Source organism: Falco naumanni, chromosome 3 (assembly GCF_017639655.2).
Source record: "Falco naumanni isolate bFalNau1 chromosome 3, bFalNau1.pat, whole genome shotgun sequence".
In the NCBI taxonomy this organism is placed as follows: Eukaryota; Metazoa; Chordata; class Aves; order Falconiformes; family Falconidae; genus Falco; species Falco naumanni.
In genome coordinates, this window is record NC_054056.1 from 120801146 (window position 1) to 120823475 (window position 22330).

The following is a 22330-nucleotide window of genomic DNA, read 5'->3' on the forward strand; positions in this document are numbered from 1 at the left end:
CTCACCCTGTTGGGAGAAGGTTTTTCTGCCATGAAGTTAAACAGAAAGCCCTTCCTGCCGCCAAAGTGCAAAGACTGCAACAGTCATGATCCAAGGATTAGAAGTCATAGGCTCCACGTAATATTGACTCTACTGTCAATATTGTCAACTACATCTGTTGTGTCCTATTGTCAGTAATTAACTTGTAAAATTTTAGAATCTCACGGCTTCCTATGAACTTGCTTCAATGACAGCTAGGTTTTCATGCTGTATTACTTAATTGCAGCCTCATTTTCCAAAAACTTCTTGCATTTATTACTTTCCAATAATTTGAATTTATTACTGTATATGAAAAATATTATTTCTTTCTTTGGAAATACATGAAAATGTTAATATCTTGGGCTTTTATTAATTTTCGTGGTTTTTGTTTAGTTGTTGGTTTTGTGGTGTTTTTTTTCCTTTTAACAGCACGTACGTTCCAGTTCCACGGAAAATCAAAGTCAAAAAAGAAAAGGTGAGTAATGCTGGTTTCTGAATTTGTTCTGCTAATCCACTTCTAGGTCTTTTGCGTTCTTTGTGAGACTGCAAGTATCCAAGGAACCCCTTGACATTCATAAAAACTGCAACCAAAACACACATACTGTACAAGGCTCAGATAAGCTGAAGGTTTAGCTCCTGTGTGCCGTTCAGGCCATAGATCAACCGCTAGATAACTGAGGTTAGAAAGAGCCTGCTCCTGTGACTGCGCCATTGCATTACCGCTGTTTCTTCCTCTGGTACTGCTCAGGGAGATTTAAGGGTGCACTGTTGGCCAGGTGCTCTCCCTCCACAGCAATTGCTCTCTTCCCACCCACTGCAGTCATTGGTATGTAATAACACCTTGAGCTGTGGAGAGCCTCCGGAGTTGTTTTTTTTTTCAAATCATTTGACTATTTGAACACCAAAGATGTTTCTCACTCCTGCATCAGTTCCTTGTAATAAGGAGCTAAGTGAACTCTGAACAAATAAAGCTGTGTGTTTTCAAGTCAGTGAAGAATTCATGGTGGTGTCAATGGCTCGTGGGGAAGGCTGTTAGCCCACAGCTGTAATAAATATCTGTACCCAATTAAACATGCTTGGAGACTGGGCTCAGGCCAAGTTCATGCTGGTTTTGTCCCAGGTGTATTAACGCTCTCCTAGGCAATGTTCAAGCAAGGTTTGGGGGACAGCACAGTCCAGGGAACAGACCCTGTTTTGCACAGGGACAGAACTGAGCAATGTGGACAGGATCTGTGCCATGCCACTTGCCTCAAGTCTAACGAGACACGTCTGACACATTTTATTTCATAGTGTGGATGTGCAGAAAGCAACAGTCAGGGGACTTCACTTCTCTGAAAACACTGAGGAAGCATGGACCAACCTGGTGCCCACCCTAGAGTGATCAGAAGAGAGTCCATCCCACGCACACGGACTCATTGCCCAAGCCTGCTGCAGTTGAATAGATGCCCTACTGCTGGAGGCAGGATTTTCCACGGGGCAGAAGGGTCATTCCCGTGTTGGACCTGTAGCCACCATGCAAAAACTTTTGTTGCTGTAGCTGCATGGTTTGAGGACTTAACCAAGGCAGGCTACGTAGGGAGAGGAAAATGATTTCCTCTTCCACAGATCTACCAGCAAAATAAAAGTCTCATTCTCTCAGCCTTTGGAGAGGCTCATTTTCAAAGGAGCTGAGGCTCCTAATGTCTCAAGGGCCGGTAAAAAATGGCCTTAGCCCCAGAGTATTAAAATTACAGATTCAAGCACGTGCCTTCATCCTGGAGACCAGGTTTTGCCTAAGGCTTCAGGTGAGACCTTTAACCAGCGTCAGTTTATATCCCTGTGCTTCAAACCATGGAACTCTAGGGGGCATGAAATAATCACTTGGCTCATCCCTGCCTGTGGCGAGGAACACAATAACCTCTGCAAACCCTTGTGAGAAGCACTAGGGCAGGTTGTTAAAAAACTTATGTCACAGTTGAGTAGCACCAGCCCAGGGTACGACCGACCGGCGTGATGCAGCAGCTTCCCCAGCAGGTCAATGAGAAGCTTGTATTGCTTCCCACACCATGCAATGCCCAACACCCTGAGAGGCGTGATCACACACCGATACAATAGCAGCAATTAACCTCTGGCTTTGTAAAAAGGAAAATCCCTGCAGCTAACCAGATAGCACTGGAACACTGTCACTCTAATTACAAACGCAGCATGGAGGGAAAAGCCTCTCTTTGCTTCATTCAGGGGAGGGGGCTGAAACCAAGGGCTCCTACCACTCTGGATTTACTGTACACTCAGGCCTGATCTTAAGTGCTCTGACTCCATTAGATTGCCTCTTAATTTCCCCTGGAGATAACCAAGTGAAATTTATGTCTTGTAAAAAAAGCACAGAAAAACAGCATGTTTGAGAAACGGGAGAAATGCAGCTGATGAAACCTGACAGGCTTCCTGACAGTGTACACCTGACCCCTGGTCTCCTTAGACCTGTACCTATAGGCGTACCAAACACGGTTGGCGTATTTTGCAGAAGATGTGGTTGCTCCTACGTTCCCATCCAAATTACAGTCGACCTCAATGATCTTAAGGGTCTTTTCCAACCTAAATGATTCTATGGTGCTATGAAATCTGCCATGGCATCTTACTCTTGCCTTGCCCAGGCCTCCAGCTCCCCACAGCCTGCTCTCTCAGCAGGACGCCACAGGAAGAGCTGAATGCCCAATTTTCTTCTCACTTGTGCCATTTCATACCCACTGGTTCCAGTAGGCGTCACCTAGGATTTACGTTAGTGTGAGCAGGTAGTGTATCAAGAGCAATGGAGGATTATGCACGTGTAATTACACATGGGTAACATTCCTGAATGCACTTTAGGTACGGGACCTCATTTTTCCCTTTCACCTGCCCTCAGGGAATAGCTGTTATTCCTTTCTCCCCCCTCCCCCACGCCGGTGTTCTTTAGCGATAACACGCTACCATTGTTTTTTTCCAGGGTATTTCACTAATGAGTCTTTCTCTGATTTTGCTTAGATCCTGGTTTATAATCCAGCTTTTATGAAATATGTCTATGAAAACTGGCTCCAGCATCATGGGAGATACCCCTCCACAGGCCTTCTGTCTTTGGTGTTTGCACTCCACGTATGCGACGAGGTAAAGTCTGGCTGTGGTTACATATATGGATAAAAAATCAGGACATTTCGCACAGAAGTGCCAGGAATATGCCCTGGCCTCTCACTCGCCCTTTATTTCCCCCTCTCCACTGTCTCTGCCGTTTGCTTTTCAAACAGGTACAGGCTCCTCAGTCATGCAGATATGCTCAGCTGGCAGTGATGGACTTTTTTCATGTCAGCAAGTGGTAGGGTTTAAGATGCATTCCAGAGGAATACAATTAAACATAAATAGTGGCATTCCACTTGATATCAAAAGACGTCTGAATATGGATGGTGTCTGTGCCCGTCTTGTTAGTGGAAGTCCCAGTTAGATTTTGTCTCGCTGTTATGGCACCAAGAGCCCCCTGAGCCTGCCCCCTGCCTCCAGCTGCCACAGTCAGAAAAACGTGAATGTCTTGGCCTTGTGTGACACCTGCCTGTACTGAGTACTCAAGGACACTGAAAATGACGCTTACATTTGGGCAACTGCATTGAGGTCTTATCTGTCTCATCAGTGGAGCCCAGAGGCCGATTCAGACAGCAAACCTCCTGGCAGGACATCAGGGGAGCTGTTTTCCAGTGTCTGTGCTGCCTGAGTTGCCACTGACTGTAATGGATGCTCAGGTGCCTCCACTTGGATATCTAAATCTTAAACATAATCCCACCTGAAGAACTTAGATCACCAACTCTTACATAAGCTGAATTGGGAAATGCAGTATTTTCCAACCCAAGATTGTGGGTTTATACAGTAAATTATGGTAAATGTCTCTGCTCCTGCACTTGAGGAAATTCCCGGGCTTGGGTGATATGAGGGGCACCTAGGTGACTGGGGACTTAGCTAGTTAGTGTAAGGCCAAGTCACTCTACAGAATCCTGCAACCGTGGGACTGTCAGCATGGGGGATAAAAATCATTATGCTGACAAAAGCCCTGGCCTGGACACAGATCTGCTGATGAAAGAGAGCTTTTGTCACCTAGGCCTGTGTTGCTTGGAAAGCTGATGGAAATATTCCTAATTATGCTGGCAGAAACCGTTCCATAGTCAAGGCAGATAGGACAGGCAGGTCTGCTAAGCAGGCAATAAGCAAGGCTCTGACATTGCCAAAAATAATTTTAAACAACTCATATTTTGGTGGGTCCAGGTTTGGGTGACTTAGGGTGCTTGTTTTGTGGGCAATGACCCATTCAAACTCAGCCATATTGCCACTCAGTTTAAATAAATCAGCTGTGATGTTTGGGCTTCTACCATCAGAGAAGATAGGCATTGGCATCGATGAACGAGCCTTTGGGAGAGGAAAGGCTGTAGGCATGCACACACGAAGAACATGATATCCATCTGCCTCTGAAAGGACTGCAAATGTCATATATGTGGGGATCGATACGGGTTATCATTTGGAAGACTAGGAGCAAAACCAAATTTTTCCCACTCTCTGTGGCCTTGATCAGCTGAAGAGAGATACTCATCCCAAGCCACTGACCTTCTGAGGTCAAACATCATGCTTAGGGGACAGGAATGTGTTTTTCATATTGCTGAACAAGAATTCACGGATAGAAATTTCTTTTTCAGGTCTGGCGGTGCTCTCAGCATAGCTTAGGATGTAATGTTTCTTGAGCAGGCCTTGGGCTGTTATTCTGCGGTTGCATTATCTCGTGCAGAACAGCTTGGCACACCACCGAGGTCCTCAAGTGCCACTGCTTATAGATAAACTGAGAATCGAGAGAGTTTCTTCAACATTTTAGATTAAGACCAATTGCTTTCTGGGCCGTAACACTAGTTCACTCTCACTTCCTAGGTGAACGTGTACGGGTTTGGAGCAGACAGCAAAGGACACTGGCATCATTACTGGGAAAACAACGCTTCAGCTGGGGCTTTCCGGAAGACAGGTGTCCACGATGGAGATTTTGAATTCAACGTAACGTTGACTCTTGCCTCCATTGAAAAAATAAATTTTTTCAAGGGCAGATGACCCTGGCCACAGGGAGAAGTGGGGGCTGCAATTTCCAACATGCAGCAGAACAAAGCTCAGTGAGGATGATCTGGGCACCAGCCAGGTTTGAATGCGTGGGTTCGGAGTGTCTCACTGCTGCCATGCTCACTGCTGGGAGCTTGGCTGAGGACTGGCTTCCACGCTGCACGTGATTTCCTATCTACCGATAGCTGGGAACTACCAAACAGCTGTGGGAATAAATGAATCTCTTCTTAGGCTCTATGGCTTGATTCTTGAATTACTGGTGAAGGACCTGCCTGTTGCAATTAGGGGAAACCTGGGCACAGGAGCTGCTGTTTGTGTGTCCATTCTTTCCTCAAGTAAGGCAGGAGGTCCTTGGAGAAGAGTGAAAACAACTTCTGGGACTTGAGACCCACTAGGGCAGCTGTGAACATCATAGTAAGGATTACCTCAAAGAAATGTATTCACTTCTGCAGTTCTTTTTGAACTGTCTCTTCTGTTTCCTCTATTACTTCTAGTTTCATGCTGTATTAAGGAAAAACAGGATGAAGTTGCCTGGAGTAGTAAATATTTCAAACATCGCCTCATTCTGCATTGATAGTATCTAGAAAATACAGATGAAATCATCTCTGATCATATATTATTTAATATTGCTTCCTATGCAGCCATAATGAGAGAGAAAACAATACTGAAAACTCCAGCAAAAAAATGGCCTTTTCAGCCACGTGTTTGTTTGTCTTGTTTGGTTATATATAATTTTTACTTCTTTCTTTTTTTTTTTTTTTTTTGAAAATACTCTGGAATGCTCATTTTTATTTAATCTGTTTAAGGATGGAAAGTGGACTTTTTGCTTTCAGTCGTTTATATGTGCCTTTTATAATTGTGCAACATGTGATTTTTTTTTAAGATGACAAACCCTAAATTAAACTTTTTTATAAAAGGGGGGAAAATTAACCAAAGTTTAGCCTCCGTGTGGTATACTTTTGTAGTCAAAACCAATAATAACAGCTCCTGTATTGCTTTTGAGCAGACACAAATGAGACTAATTTTTAAAGGTAGCTTTTACCTTTTTTTTTTTTTTTTAATGGGAAAATATCCGAAAGATCCAAGGAAACTTTTCTTCTTATTTTTTTACAGATTTAGAAAGTGGTATCTCTTTACAAGGTCCCTATTTGAAATGGAAGAAATATCATGGGTTGGGATATCAGCTAGTAATACAGTAGGAATCTTTTGCCCTGTATCAGCACCTACAAGGAGCCAATCTACGCAAGCTGATCCTACAGTGTAAGCCAGACTTCAAAATTATGTGCCTCTCTGGAGGAATGAGTGAACTAATGTCTGTACCGCTAGGCAGCAAGAGGAGGGAAGTGACAGTGGAAGTTTTATATCCACAGATTTTTTTTTTCTGGAATCAACATATTTAATCCTCAAGGACAGATAAAGTATGAATCCAAGAAAAAAGTTCAAGTAGTGAAGAATGGAGAACGGTGTTTTTTTTCTTCCCGATGATCATGAGAACAGGATTAATGGAATATTGACCTGTTTTCAGCTCTGGTAAAGCCAATGGAGTTCTTGCCACAGACTTCAACGGACTTTAGATCAGGCTAGGAAAAAATGGCTCATTTCATTTTTAATTGACCTGAGCTCCCTTTGCTCTGCATGCATGACCCCTCAGTTCAGCTGTATGGAAAGGGCAGGATTTTCAAATCATCGTGCTGAGACCTGTTCATGATCCTCATGCCAAGAAGCCCTGCCTGGCGTGGTGGCCAGCAGAACTCACCTGCATGTCACACATTCAATGGGCTTACTGTCTTCAACGTGCCCTTTGTAAAAGAATGAAACATTTCTACCTGGACCATATCTGTTTGTTTGTTTGTTTTAAGCATTCCCACCGTTTAAATTGTTGTTAATCAATATGCTTCTGGTGAGATATCACAGTAATACAAGCAAAGCAACTTTAAGAGGAAAAAGACTCCATGGAAGACCCTGATGGTATCTTCGCCCTGTGGCTCGATTTCAGAGATACTTTTTTCATCATGAGCTTCAAATATTTTAATTTTTTTTTCTCATAGACAGAAGTCATTAATTCAGACATACTTCATTGCTGTTCCAGTCATTTTTAGAAAGACTTGGAAGAAAAATCATGGTGGTTTGGTACCCAAATCCCATTGATTTTTTTTTTTTTTTAACAACAGGTGGCAGTTTGGGAACACAGAAAGTGGTAAAAAAAAAATCAGCTATCTTCTAGCCTGTGTTGTTCTGAAAGTTTCCTTTAGCTGTCCAAATCTGTCCAAATTAAATTTCCCGTTTTCCCCTGAATATTCTGCCTCTGCCAGCACATATGAAACATCATGGTGCATACTATTGTGGATAGACTTAGTGTCCTCAGCATGGAAGAAGCTGCAATTCCCATTTAATTTTCTTGCCAACAGCAAGCAGTAACTGTGCCCCACTGACGTCTATTTTTCAGAGTATGAGGAGAGCAGAGAGTGGACATCTCCACCTGCAGAATAAGGGATAGTCTGTACCATCACATTTCTATTCCAGAGGAACTTTTTCTAAAGTCCTTTAGGCAACTGACTGTTGTGTTAGATCTTGGTCTCAGTTTCTCCGCAATTTTGCTGCTCTTTCAAATGCCTTCAGAATAAGGAGAAACCAACAGATGATACTGAGGGAAGAATTAATTCCCACTGCCAATGTTGAAGACTGTCTGTGTTCCTGCTAGAAACTTTGTGGGTTTATTTTGTTAAGAAGAACAACAAAGCAAAACATTTAGCAACATGTCAAGGCTTCAAACTCTTGGACTGTATTTGCCACCACTGCAAAGTCTCCGAAGGACTCCTTGGGTGTGTTATGTTTTTTACCAAAGCCAAATCTCCTGAGCACTTTTTTCCTCCTATGACCAGATTTTCTTCCTATTTTGCTTTGACTAAGTGATCAATTATAAATTTAAATTTTTTTCTCTGATGGTGGGGAGTCTCACTCAATCATTCTTTGACATTTTATTTATTTAATTTTTCAGTATGATATGAATCAAAATAAATTTTTTATTGCAATCAAATCAAAGGTGTTCCTCTCTGTGCACACTTCTTCTTATCACAATATTTCCATTGTCTCCTAGAACCTCATCTGTCACATAACAGTGTAGTAACACATAATAACACATAAGAGCCTTATTCCAGTTTCCTCCCACCCATCCCTCAGGCTCCAGGCTGCTGGACAGTTTGCGGGCATCTCACTGCTCAGCTTAAGGCAGCTCTAGGCCTCTCTGGAGAAAAGACTTAACCCTTATATGCCTGTGGTCTCCTGACAGATCTATGCTCAATCTAGGTGACACATAAGGGAAATTAAGGCAGACCCAGAAATCAGTGACTTGGGAAGAGATTCAGCTCACCTGTTCTCTGGGACTGTCAGACCTGGCTGCCTTCATAGGAGAGATGCTGAGGATCCACGCCAGGTCCCTATTTTAAGGGCCTAATTTAGCTGCTGTGATCACACAACCACTTCAGCCATGAATTGGCTGAGGCTGTCCCTTAGAAGAACCCCATCTAGGAAATGGACATCTTTGATCAGGTATCACTTCGGCATGCCACAGCATTTCATCTGCATGACCACGGCTTTGCACAGGAAGACTCCTGTGGACCTCATAAGCTGCTCAGTTTCCTTGTGCACCGTTTCAGTTCATTGCGTAAGGGAGTGAGTAGGGTAGATGGCCTAGCAGCGATGCAAGCTGCCCATTGAAATGCAACCACCCTGGCTGCTTAGGGGGAGAAACTCAAGAAGTCATCACTGGGCACCTCAGGAAGCTCCCTCCCATTCAGATATAGGCAATGGTCTGATGGTCATAGTAAGAGCTGCTTACTGGGGGCATCTTCAGAGCACCAAGTTCTTCAGAGCTCTTTCACGCTTTGCTTTTCAACCCAGGCTCTAGACATGCTGCACCAGTAAGATGCTAACCACTGTTAATGGATGCAGCCCAGCCAGCAACACGCCTGTTGAAAACGAGTGGGAAGCAGAGGCACAGAACTGCGCGGAGCTATCCTCTCCAGGTCACTTCAGATCCCAAAGCCTGCTTTCTGCCCAGAGTTTCTACAACCAGGCTGCTCACAAGGTTGTTACCAACAGAGAAAGCAGGAGTGCTGACCTGGGATGGCTGTCAAACTAGACTGTCACAGTGGCTCTGTACCTTCATACTTGCCACCGTGCACAGAAAATAGGAAGCGTATGCTCCTTTATCATCTTCAGCCATGCAAAATGACACTTGGGAACAGCTTGCTCTTGAAAATAATTTTGCATTTTGTTTCATGTCCACTCAGAAGAAGCACACTGAAATGCAGCTTCCAGATCTGAAATGATCTTGTCAGGAAAGTAATTTGCATAAAATTATAATCTGAAGACCCCCTGAGACCAGTCAGACATGGAGCAGCGACAACATCAACAACCAGACAGATGGACCAACCACAGGAGTTGGACAAAGGACTTTGCTTATAGCATCAAATGAAGAAAGAAAGTACCCACAGGGGAACAATATGGTTTCAGTTCGTGGCATGGGTACCTTTGATGGCTCCCATTCAGGATAGCAATTAAACTCAACAAATGAAAAGGCAAGAGAGTCCCTTGCCACCTTTAAAAATCTCTGTTTTCACTTGTCTTTCCTACAGACTTTCAGGGAACAGATCTCATTAAATTTTGTTATCTTCAGGCAATGTGAAATAAAATGCAGTTCCCACAGTGAAAAGTTCTCCAAGGTTAGGTACTTTTATGCAGAGGTATATCTCTATGTTTTCAGTTTAATTTTCTCCTATAGGAAATTCACCATGTTGCTTTACTCTTTAGTTTCTAAGGTAACCTTTGGCTGGCAGAATAGAAATATGTCCGTATGGGAATTTGTGTCTGTGACATTAACACTCCTACTAAGACAGGACATTTCCCAGAACAGTTACTTTTTCCACATAATCAGAGACTCCAGAGTCACACAGCAACTACCAACTGCCTCCCCATCCACCCAGACAGTAAATCAGTAACAAAAGCCTCCTGGCCTATGCCACTAATGCTGCATCCTGCAGCACCATGATGTTCCTCCAAGGGTGCCCCAACCAAGCCTCCAAATCAAGTGGTACATCAAGGAGCCCCTTACGGTGGTTTCTCCCCATGTGGATTTTTACGTTCCCCCTCCTTGATTTCCTGGGGCTGGCCCCCAGGAGCTGTCACCATCCAGAGAAGCTGCACATTGTTCCACCAGCCCAAGCCGATAGTCTGAGGCCAGGTGTTTGGATGGACTGGCCATACTTAAGCTGTGCTTTGAAGCATGCCCAGTTTGCAGCCACGTCATGTGTTCAGCCTGTGCACATGGCTGAGTGGGTTTTGTATAACAGAAAACAGGGGAAAGAGTGATTTCCACTCCTCTTTCTCCTTTGAGTGTTGGAGGATTTTGCGTAAGACATCCTCACGTTCAGATGTCAGAGGGTGGGTATGTGTAAGCAAGTTCCCCAAGACGCTGATGAGGCACCGAGCTTCTGTCTGCAGCAGTGGAGTCACAGGCAGAGTCATGGGAGCAACTTGTGAGCGATGCGTCATCACTGGGGACATCAAAGAATTGGCTGTAGGGAGTTCTGCTGCTAGCTGACAGGTTCTGTCATTTGAGGGTTTGGTTTGAATAGGTGGGTAAAGAAATAGAAATAAACGGAAGTAAAAGTCAAGACAAGCTAAATAAAAATAAAGCTTCTAGAAAACCTGTGGAAAAAACCCTAGCATTTTAACCATTTGTTTGGTCCGCTGCAGTTGGTGAGCCAGGAGTGAATTAGGCTGGTGATGGCTTTGGGCAACACATGTTGTGATTGGACCCTGGCCAACAGCCAAGCACCCACCCAGCCACTTGCCCCCTGGGTCCCCTCTGTGGGATGGAGCAAAAGCAAAAGCAAGAAAACTCGTGGGTCAAAATACAGTTTAATTAGTAAAAGAAGAAGAAAAACCAGGCTATGTGAAGGCACCCACCACCTTCCACCAGCAGACCATTGCCCAGCCAGTGTTTGAGCAACTTCCACCTTGGAAGACAATCCCCCATCTCCTTCTCCCTCCATCCCAGTTTATCGCTAAGATTGACACTACATGGGCTGGAATAACCCTCTTGGTGACGGGTCAGATGTCCGGGCTGTGTGCCCTCCCAACCTCCTGCTCACCCCAGCAGAGTCACTAGGGAGGGCAGACCAAGGAACAGAGAAGGCCTTGACACTGTGCAAACACTGCTCACCAACAGCCAAACTCTGGTGTGTTAGCAACCGTGTTTTAGCCACCAAGCCAAAGCAGCACTATACGGGCTGCTCTGAAGAAATTTAACTCCATTCTGGCCAGACTAAAACAGAGACTTAAAGAAGTCTAGGGATTGAAGGGGTGCCAAGACATTTCCTGAAGTCTAAAAGCAAGTAATACCAAAACCACCTGAGATAAATCTTTAGGTCAAATTTACTCTACCTCAGTTACTAGTTGTTTCCAGTTACTCACCCATCCCACAGATAACGCACTGGAATCAGGTGAGGTTACTACTCACCACTAGCAGAAATGACATGATCTGTACTGAAAAAACAAGGAGCTGTTTCAGGAGAAGTGCAGCCAGGAGCACTGGTGGCAGTTCAATTCTTGTAACTCTAGCAACTGGAATAATCTTCTAAACCAACAGCAAGGGCGATGAGAAACCCCTGGTTTATGTGGCTGTGTCATGGTGTTTGCTTCCCTCCCTGGGTCAGCACGACGCTTCCTTCCCTGAAGGTGTGTGCCGTTCCACCAGCAACGGTCCTCTCTGTGGTGGCTTCTTGGGGGCCAAGGGGACTTTGCTGCCTGTCACCAGTTGCAAGTCTAGCCCACAGCTACATTAGATTCTACAGCTTAGCAAAGAGATCGTGCAGACACAAGTAAATGAAGCTGGAACAATGTTTTTATTTCCTATAATAAGCAAAGGAACGGGACACATCAGCATGCACGCAGATTAATGGGTCTCTGAGCAGCGAGATGTGATTAACTCATTTCAGTCAGTGCTGGGGATCTCAGCACCTCATTAGCTTTTTCATTAATGGTTACAACTAATGTCTGATTAGTGTCTTCGGTTTGCCACTAATGAGTTCTCCTTAACGGAGACGGAGTTTTCCACTGGGTGACAGTGAAAGGGAGAGGGAAGGAGCCCTCTAATTACTGTGTTTAGGGGGCACCTCGCCATCACTGTCACTGACCCAGCTGTCCTCCCTGCACCCTTGGAACTGGCCCTGCCGCACTGGCTTAGGCAAACGTGCAATACGCCAAGCGCACGCAGCAAGCCAGACGGGAGAGGCCCCAGTTCTAGTTCCCAAAAAAGCCATCAGCCCACGCTGCATGACAGCATGTGGGACAGCCTGGAAGGTACGAGTCCCCTCCCTGAGCTAATGGGTGTGAGGGGCAACGAGTGACTGGAGAAGCACAGGGCAGGGACAAGGAACACTGGATAGACACAAAGGAACGGCTGCTTCCGCACGGAGCGCGCGGTGCGTCTGTTTTCTCATACACTTCGGCGATTTCCCCACTAGGGCGCGCTGTTCCCCCGCGCCCTTGAGTGTCCCGGGGCTGCTGGGGCACACGGCGCTCCGCCGCCAGCAGGTGCCACGGCACCGGCTCAGAGCTGGTTCCCTGCTGCCACTGCTGCCTTCACAGCTGTAAGGCTCGGGAGTTATTTGCTACATCCATCTATTTTGGCCTCTGGATGAGAGGTAAATGCAGAAGCCCACCAGCCATGAAAGGGATAGGGCAGCACAAGAAGGCAGAAGTCCTGCGAGGCTTCATTCCCACCCCAAGGGTTTGCATCAGTGCTGTTATCCCTGCAGTTTTCCTGTTTTGAAAGAGGATAACAGTCCTAGTCATGTGTGTGCTGTCTTTTGTACCGACCCTTTAAAACGCTCGTTATTGGGGGTGAGGGTGGGGGGGATGGGATTCGGACAGAAAGTAAAATTTTTCTTCCTCTAAAACTTCATCCTCTTACCAGAGACAAATATTTGGAACTCCCGGCTTTGTGATAACCCTCAATTTTATTTTTTTTTATTATTTGGGGATGTAAAAGTCTTTAGTTATAGTAGATCAAATGTCCTTTCTGGACCACAAAGGCAACTCGGTTGTTTCTAACAGGACTTGCATATTATGCTACCAATATAATCAACTTGTGTAATTTTGGATTTATTTGTTCTCAGCTGTAGTAACCAAATGTTAAATGAGGGGCAGATATATTGTCAAAAGCAATCAATGCTGCAAATTAATTAGCTGCGTTCAATGAAAGCAAAACCCCTATCTGGTTGCTGACTGCCAGCAGTGTGTATACCCGTGCCCCAGCTGTGCCCCAGAGCTGAGGCAGAGGGAAGCGTCCCATGGGGGCCAGTGGGGTCCACCTGGCAGAGCACTGGGCAGGGACCCTGGGCTTTTGGCTCCTGCCTTGGGCTCCAGGATGGCCCTGCTGCCTAACCACACCAAGTCCCATCACCCGTCCACTGTGGGGGAAAGCGCACCCATCCCAGCCACTCCTGGGGACAGCTGTGGCTGGGGCACACTGGCATAACCCATCATCCCCCGACATGGGAGCAGAGCTGCCTCCAACCCACCTCGTGGGAGGAGATGCTTGAGCCGAGCCTGAGTAACTGCATGGTGATGCTGCACCCTCTCCTGGGCCTGTGACACTAAGCTCCACTGTTTAAAATTGTGCTATTTGAACAGCTACTGTCTTCAGTCTTAAATTCCCTATCTGAACACTTCATTAGGCCCCTGGGTTTTCAATACTGTGAAATCACAATGTACAGTGAACATTTGTTCCACCTCACCTCTTCTGCTGAACACTTCCATAGTCCACTTATTTCAAGCTGAAGAGTTTTTATTTGTTATTCTTCTTTGCTCGTCTCTGAGATGGGTGTGAGGTCCTTCACCAAGCCCAGTAACTCCCATGTCATTGGCCAGATCCTCACAACTGACCACAGGTGATGCAGGACTGCAGCCCAGGGCAAAATTAACCGCCCTGGATTGCAGATGCTCTAGCCACTATTGCTTTGCTCAGCTTTCAGTTGTTTTCAGTGGTGTGGTAGCTCATCCTTACTCATAGTCCATAAGTAGCAAGATTCCAGAGCAGCTAGGAAAAGGATGCGCTAAGGTTTGTAATGGGGCTTTTCCTTCCTGAGTGTGTACCTGAGAACACTCCTGCCCTGGGACACTCACACTTATGGGCAGCTAGGATGCACTGTGGTGACCATGCTGACCTGCGTTTCCAAGAGTAAGGCTGAGCTGTTTGCCCAATGCTTCCTTCATGATAACAGAAAGCACAGTAAGGCTGAACTCACCAATTCTAGACATCTCTCCATGAATAACCCACTATTCATTCCTGTGGCTACATCAGCGCTGCTCATACATCATCTCCTGCAGGTGGTCTCACCCACACCACCGAGGATGAGTTCTGTCCAGCTGACTGACCATATTTGTGCTGCTTAGCATCTAACCCTTCATCTCTTGTGTGCCCCAAATACTGGCCCTGTGACCTAAAAAATAATTATTACTAAACCATATATATATATATATATATATATTCTAAGTAAAAGTATGTGAAATAACATAAGAGTATGGCAGCAGCACAATCGAAGTGGGATTCTTATGACACAAAGCTGAATGTTTATGTTGTGTCCCCAGAGGTGGCATGAAGGCAACGCTGGAAAGTGCAAAGTGTGAGCTGGTGGCAGGCACTTGAGAGTAGGCGTGTTTTGGGAGATGTTTATATATGTAGGTATAGACACATAAAAATAGGATATAATAAAATAGGTCAAGTTCCATTCTTGTGACTGAGGGCACAGGTGTACCATGGAGTATACCTGCACAGCTAGGCCTCTGTATCTTAAAAATACTGGATGGCTTCATTTATATTGTCTTTTGGGACCAGCCCTTGGCTCACGCTGTGGCCCAGACTAAGCCTGGGCATTCTCTAAGAGGAGATGAGGAGCCCTGAGCTAAAGGAGTGCCAGGGAACAGATTATGGACTGAACAGTATGGGTGATCCCAGGACACAACTTGGTCCTAGTTAGTCCCTAGCCGGCACGTAAACCCTGTGCTTTCTTTGCTGCAATTACAACAAGCAATGTATAAGGATGCTGAGAAGTACTGTCTGGCCTCAATGTTACAGAACCACAGAATGGTCAGGGTTAGAAGGGACCTCTGGAGATCATCTAGTCCTCCCCTTGTTAAAGTACGTTCACCTAGAGCAGGCTGCACAGCTGTGTCCAGGCAGGTTTTGAATGTCTCCAGAGAAGGAGACTCCACAATGCAGCCTGTTCCAGTGCCCTGTCACCTTCAAGATACAGAAGTTCTTCCTCATAGTCAGATGGAACTTCTTGTGCTGCAGTTTGTGCTCACTGCCCTTTGTCCTGTCACTGGGCACCACTGGAAGGATCCTGGCCCCGTCCTCTTCACACTCACCCTTAAGATACTTGTAGACATTGATAAGATCCCCCCTCGGTCTCCTCCAGGCTAAACAGCCCCCGCTCTCTCAGCCTTTCCTCAGAAGGGAGATGCTCCAGCCCCCTCATCTTTGCAGCCCACTGCCGGACCCTCCCCAGCAGTTCCCTGTCTCCCCTGAACTGGGGAGCCCAGCACTGGACACAGCACTCCAGATGTGGCCTCACCAGGGCAGAGCAGAGGGGGAGGACAACCTCCCTCGACCTGCTGGCCACGCTCCTCCTGATGCACCCCAGGGTCCCACTGGCCTTCTTGGCCCCACGGGCACGCTGCTGGCCCGTGGGCAACCTATTGTCTACCAGAACTGCCAGGTCCCTCTCTGCAGAGCTGCCCCCCAGCAGGTCACCCCCAGGCTGTACTGGTGCGTGGGGCTGTCCCTCCCCAGGGGCAGGACCCTACTCTGGCCTGTGTTGAACTTCACTGGGTTCCTCTCTGCCCAACTGTCCAGCCTGCCCAGGTCTCGCAGAATGGCAGCGCAGCCTCCTGGGGTACCGACCGCTCCTCCCGGTTTTGTAGCATCAATACATGTCCTTGCCCTGGTGTTAAGGAGAGGTGAAGATGGCTGAAACAAGTTCATTTCAATAGTATCAAATGACAGTAGAAACAACAACGGCCATGGACGTTAGGAAAAATGTCTTTCTCACTAGGAGAGTGAGAAAGTACCGGTCAGTCAAGGGAAGAAATGGGACCTCTGTCCTTGGAGTATGTCAAGACTTGACTAGACAAAGCCATTGCTGATCTGATACAGCACTGGAGATCCTCACTTGGACTAGACACCTTCAAAGAGACCTTTCAGCCAAAGCTTCTAGGCATCGCTGGTGAACTGCAGCTCTGCAGAATTTTTCTGTTATTTTGCAAGGCTGGGGTTATGTCTGGGCAGCGTGCTTCTCTGGGAGTGAAATGGCTTTTTTGAACCAGCTGACATTGCAGGGTTTTGAACAGAAGACAAAGATTTCTTTAAACCTATCAGCAAAGACTCTCTGGCATCCAGCTGTTTTGGGAGAGGCTGTATTTTGCAGGAAGGACAGGAACATTATCGTGCTTACAACAGCAAAGGTTGGCTGGTACAGAACAGCTCTAACTCTTTGTGTTTCAGGTATTTGCTTCCTTTGATAACCATGCTCCTCAGACCCTCCTCTCCTGTGCAATGATACAGAATACCTAAACCAACCCCCTAAACAAACTCATCAGCTCTGCAAACCTGCTTAGTGCAGAGATCAAGGCAGCATGTTATTACTTGGCCATGTTCTCAGTCGACGTAGATCAGCTCCTTGTCCCAGAGGTCAAAGTTACATCAATTTACAGCAGTCAGCAGGATTTTCTATTACATCCCAGAAGAAAAAAAAAAAAAAAAAAAAGAAAAAAAAATGCCATTTTTATCACCACCTGAGCTCACTCTCTGTGAATTTAACTTTCTGGATCTATGGAAATGCCATCCATATAGTATTTATAAATACACCATATTCTGGCATCCTTTCCATTCAACTCTTCGAGCTCATCTTTCGTCAGACTGCTGTCCAGTGCTTAGCACAGGAGGGTCTGGGCCTTGACCAACAATTTTGATCTGCTCAGTAGCCATGAAAAAATATGCCCAGCCAAACCCGTCTACCAGTCAAATATTTTGCTGTACCTCAACAGGTTCCTAAAAATCTTATCATTTCATGGCATGCAGCAGGGTCACAAGTTGTCACTAAAATGATAGTGTCATGGTGACTCCTTGTTGCTGTAGCACAAGTGTACCAGTAATGTACTTCAGGAGCTGCACAAACCTGAAACAAAAAATTACTCCTATCCCCAACATACACAGGCTAGGTAAGTATTTTATACGTTCACTGTTTCATGAAGAACAATCAAAAAATGGCATTTGTGAGAAGATAATTTGCAAAATTTTCTTACGCTTTATGTATAGGTATATAGAGAGTGAATCATAGACATACACATGTATTTACAGATCAAATGTCCACCTATCCTTTTGGCTTGAATTTTAATTATTTTTTTTTACATGTTGTCCCAGTCTTTTCCCCCTTCCAAATTTTCAGGAGTTGTGGAAGAATTCTGAAAGTTGGAGGAAAATAAAAAGCAGCTCTTTTTACAATGTAGCAAAAAGCACTGGAGCAAAGGGAAACTTTTCCTTGGAGAAATTAATGATTTATGAAGTCTCATTCCCTTTTGAAAGAATCCTCATCTGCGGAGGAAGAGTACAGCAACATTGTTTTAAGCATGGGGTTAACAAATTTCACGCTACAATAACTTATCTTTGCTCTGTAGGTCAGTCATTAACCATTATTCAGGCCACATTTCTAAAATTTCCCTTGACTGGACTGTGTCATGCTCACAGTTATAAATTTGTAGACCTAAGATGTGCAGATGTGGCTTTCAGGAAGGCCTCATCCTGCAACACTAAGCATGCTGTTGAAAATTCATATCAACAGCTCCACTGACATCAGGCTAAAGCTGCTTATGTGAGGTTGGTCTGATCCTGTGTTGGCCTGAGTTCAGTTCAGGATGTGATCTTTCCATTTTCTTCAGAGGGTTTGGATTAAAACTGCAGGCCACGTCCGTGCCAGCGAACAGAAAATCATGGAGCTTTCCCAGGCGTTGGTGCTATACACACCGCTCACGTCCACCCAGCTCGCTGCGTTTAGACCCATGTGCCAGGTGTTGCCTCGTGGGAGTGGCCCCCAAAACCAGCAAATGTGCAAACAGCTAAGCAGAAGGGACAATTGTGGGACAGGGTTTCAGTCTGTGCTTTGTTTTATTTATCAGTCTGGGCCCAACCTGAGACAGCTCAAACCCGAATCCCAGCAATGTACTCCTGAGCAGTGGGAAAGACCACCCTGTCAGGGGCAGGTAGAGCATCCTCCATCTTCTTTGCCATCACTACCACCGTTCCTCCCCACTGCAGAGCAGATAGATGTTGGCCATCTACTGCCACATTTGGCTCAGAGACCAGGTTTTGCATTTCTCCTTTACCAGAAAGAGAGATGAAAATCACAGCCTGTGCATGTTTGCTTTTCTACTAGGTGGTTGGACTGGAACAATGGAAAGTGACTTATGCTGGAAAACAGTTGTAGAAAGAAAAAGATACCACGAAAGCAGTCCCTACCAAAATGGGAATGGGTAAGGGAAGCGAGTTCACGGTGCACAGATTAGTCAAATAGCTTGTCTGGGTTAAAATGTTAGTCGAGGTGTGTGTCTCAATGCTGTATTAAAGGATAGAAATGTCATTTCATGGCTTTATTTACTCTTTTCTATGGAAAAGACTTCTCTTGGAAAATTGTCTGTTTATTTCATAGCACGCTTCCCTGTGGTAAAAGAACCCTGAACTGGCCTGGGAAAGGGAGACAGAGAAAGGTCGGGTCTCCTATCCTACCCATGACCTCACCCCCAGTTAAGTCCTTGGCCAACATCAGCCTGACATCAGGAGGAGGTGGTAGGTCCACCATCCCCTCCCCATATCTTCTCTTCCCCATTATCTCTAGCGTGGTCATCTCAGCCTGGCAGACCTGTAGGGTTGCTGCCAGGCTCAAAGGGAAGCAGGCAGCATCCCCTGCGGAGTCAGCCCTTCGCTCCACCTGATTTTGGGTTGTTACTGACCTTGGCTAGCTAGGAGGTAGTGAAGTGAAAGCTGAAAAGCCCCCTGTTCATTCCTCATCCCTGTTCCATGCAGTAGCCTCAGGAAAGGCTCTTGCTCATCAGTTTGTTATTGATCCGTGCCACTTACAGCAGTTGTAATTGCAGAGATAGGAGTTGCAATCAAAGCAGTGGGAACAGCATGGTGGTTACCAGAAGAGGTACACCTCCCATGCAGGAGTGGTCCAGAGACCAATATACCTGGCCTCTCATTTCTACTTTGCAAACCATGCCTGGGCAGAGGCCATTTGATTTTCCCCCACACCTTCTCACATGGGTGTCCTACTTCATTTCTTCTGGCCTGCACAGAACAGAGAGATCCCTGGAACTCCTGAGGACTGACCAAACGCCTGCAAGACACGACTGAGCATCTTTGACAGCCACATAGCATTTGGACAAGAAGACCCATCTTTGACAGCCACATAGCGTTTGGACAAGAAGACCCTGCTAACACCCAGCAGACCTCACTAGTCCTGAGATAAGCTGGGTAGTCCATGTGTCCTGCTGCTCTGCGCTGGATAAGAAAGATCAGAATCCTAAGGTCCTCCCTTTTAAGAGATAAAGAAGCAGGTTTTAAGTCAGAAGTCTTACTGAACAAAAAAAGAATATTTTTTTCCAGAAGCTGATTCTACCTGGCCACACTGCTGCTTATTTTTTTCCCATTCCCATCCAAGCAGAGCCAGAGCTGGTGCAAGAGAGCGGGACTGCACTGCTGCAGCTATGCAGCAGCAGCCACAGCTCACAAGAAGCCCAAATCTCCTTTCCCTGCCACCCCCTCCCTCCCCCCCCACCCCCACCCCCACCCCACCCCGGTAAATCCACGCCAGTCCTGGCACTGCTCTGGCATGGCTGCCCACGCAGCTATAGGGGCCAACAATAGCTAAACTGGAGTATGGTCACAAAGTTAATTAACAGATTATATTGTCCTGCTTTTGGCACAGAAACCTCTCCAGCTTTTTATGGTCTTCTCCCAGAAGGGTGAAAAAGGACGCATGACATATGTATAGCTTCATTTATCCTGTCCGTGACCTGCATTTTGGTCCTGATTCTAGTAACAACTAACGAAATCCCAGTGTGTGCTTGTTCTGCTTTTCCCACCCCTCCCCTCGCTCCCATTTCTGATTTCTGAGATGTCCTGAAAATAATTCTGTTAGCAGGAAAATAAACAGGACATTATTCTTGATGGCTTTCAATTGTATTTTCTCTTTCCCTGATGTCAGCCTCTGGCAGAGGGGGGTAAAGAGGAACTCAGGGCCATCAGAGAAGCTTTTCTGGCACAGAGGAGGAACCTGCACACTGCCAAACTCTTTACTATTGTTCAGCGTGCACCCTGCTGTTTGTTTGGGACCTGGAAAATAAAGCCTTACTGTGAAATTGTTAAAGAAAAAAAACAAAGCTAAGCATAGCAAATGCAGGTCAAGCAGCAGAATGAGCTGGTCTTAGCAAATGGGCATTTTTTGCCTTCTGTGACAGCTGGTGGTGACAAAGGAGAGTTGGTATTTTTTAATGACTATTGTTGCATTTGGATTAGTAATGAGGGGTATTAGAGACTGAGCAGAAGACAGAACACAAACCAGGCTTGCACCCCGTTCAGGCTCCGTTCACAAGGCAATCTTTTTCCCCAGAGAGACAGGTAGACCTCTCCTTGGCCCAGCCCATCATGGTCTGTCACCTACTCCCAGTCTGATGGGCCCCTGGCTCCCACCAGCACTAGATCCTCTGCTCATCCAGTGAGCCTGTGTCCATCTGTGCTGATGGTGCTGAGCACTTCTGCTCATTCTCTCAAATTCACCTCCTGTGAGTGAAGCAAAGATCAGGGTGTTGCAGGATCAGTTCCTTGCCAGAGCAACTTTGTTTAAGCACAAGCTATATTAGTTAAAAACACAGTTATTAAACTTTGAAAGGACTTCCTCTGCACCGCAGGGCAAAGCTGTCCCTCTTCAGGTACATCTTCAGGAGACTCCTCACATCTCTGCAAGAGCTCAGGATGCTCTGGTCGGCTATCACAAGGGAGAATCAGCTTCTGAGGAGGCACAGCTGAACCTCAAATTGCAGTGATTATTGCCACCTCACTTCTCAGTGGTTCCTGCAGATGGCAATCCGAATGTTCTCAGTTTAATCAAGTGACAGGCGGCAGTAACAAGTGACAACATGAAGAATGACAGCGAGGGAGAAATATTGCTTGAGGCAACACTCCAGACTGGATGGAGCTGGGTGGGTGCATGAGGGCAAACAAGCCACTCCAGATGGAAGAAGCCAAAGAAGACATCTGAAATCACCATTTTTTTATTCACAGATGAACATCAGCCTGTTTTCCATTCTGCCAAGCACGTTGCATTGCTTTCACTATGACTGCTCCTGAAATGTCTAAGTCCCCCCCTTTCTTTCCAGCCCAGATTTTCCCCTGAGACCATAAGCCTGGCCATAGACTCTCAGACCAAAGGCTCAGCCCCCCCAGCATCCCACCTGTGATGAATGTCTTGGAGCAGATGCTTGAGGAAGAGCACACAGCAAGTCAATTATCCCTGCTCTTCTCTCGCAGCTTCTGGCAGCTGACACACCAAAGAAGAGGTTACATTTCCACCCATCCTGTCCTACATGGATTTCTCTACCTTCTTTTGACTCTGAATCCTTCCCCTCGACAGAGGGCAGCGCTGTCCCGGCTGCCGCAGCCCCGCGCCGTGTTGCGAGGGGAGATAAAGTGCGATACGTGTTACCAAAGGCTGACGCCTTTTTGGCACGGCTCTGTGTTTTGATCTCCTAGTAAACCAACTTAAGAACCGCTGGGGTTACAAAAGGCAGGAGTTAATCAGTAACTCAGATGTTTATCACCTGCATGTTTAACTATTTATTCCTCCCTTGCAATACCTTTTTTTTTTTTTTTTTTAACCTTCATTTAATGAGTAACTACTAGGAAGGGGATTAAATACAACTGTTCTCTCAACATATTGGGACTTTTTGGTGGTAAAAAAATGGGACTTTTTGACGGTATCAGTAAGCAACTGTATCCCACATTTGCTGACACATAGAAAAGAGAATTCAGGTGTTTCCAGAGAAAAAAAGCCCCTTCAGTATAGACTCCCACCACCTAGTATGGCATGTTCTCAACTTCCGT

The 22330-nt window shown here is 45.9% G+C and overlaps 1 protein-coding gene and 1 long non-coding RNA gene across 2 annotated transcripts in view; one reads left to right on the forward strand and one right to left on the reverse strand.

Moving 5' to 3' along the window:
• ST3GAL1 (ST3 beta-galactoside alpha-2,3-sialyltransferase 1) overlaps positions 1 to 7266 on the forward strand; it is an 80679-nt gene extending 73413 nt beyond the window's left edge. The window contains exons 5-7 of the mRNA XM_040586045.1: positions 448 to 493; positions 3016 to 3135; positions 4927 to 7266. Coding sequence (XP_040441979.1) covers positions 448 to 493; positions 3016 to 3135; positions 4927 to 5100 — 340 coding nt within the window. The 3' untranslated portion in view covers positions 5101 to 7266. The remainder of the gene's footprint in view (positions 1 to 447; positions 494 to 3015; positions 3136 to 4926) is intronic.
• On the reverse strand, positions 490 to 21558 carry LOC121084513. Its single transcript, XR_005826759.1, has 3 exons — positions 21547 to 21558; positions 16407 to 16411; positions 490 to 746 (listed from the first exon to the last, which is right to left on the reverse strand). It is a non-coding gene; the product is annotated as an uncharacterized LOC121084513 (long non-coding RNA).
• Positions 21559 to 22330: the final 772 nt, after the last annotated feature.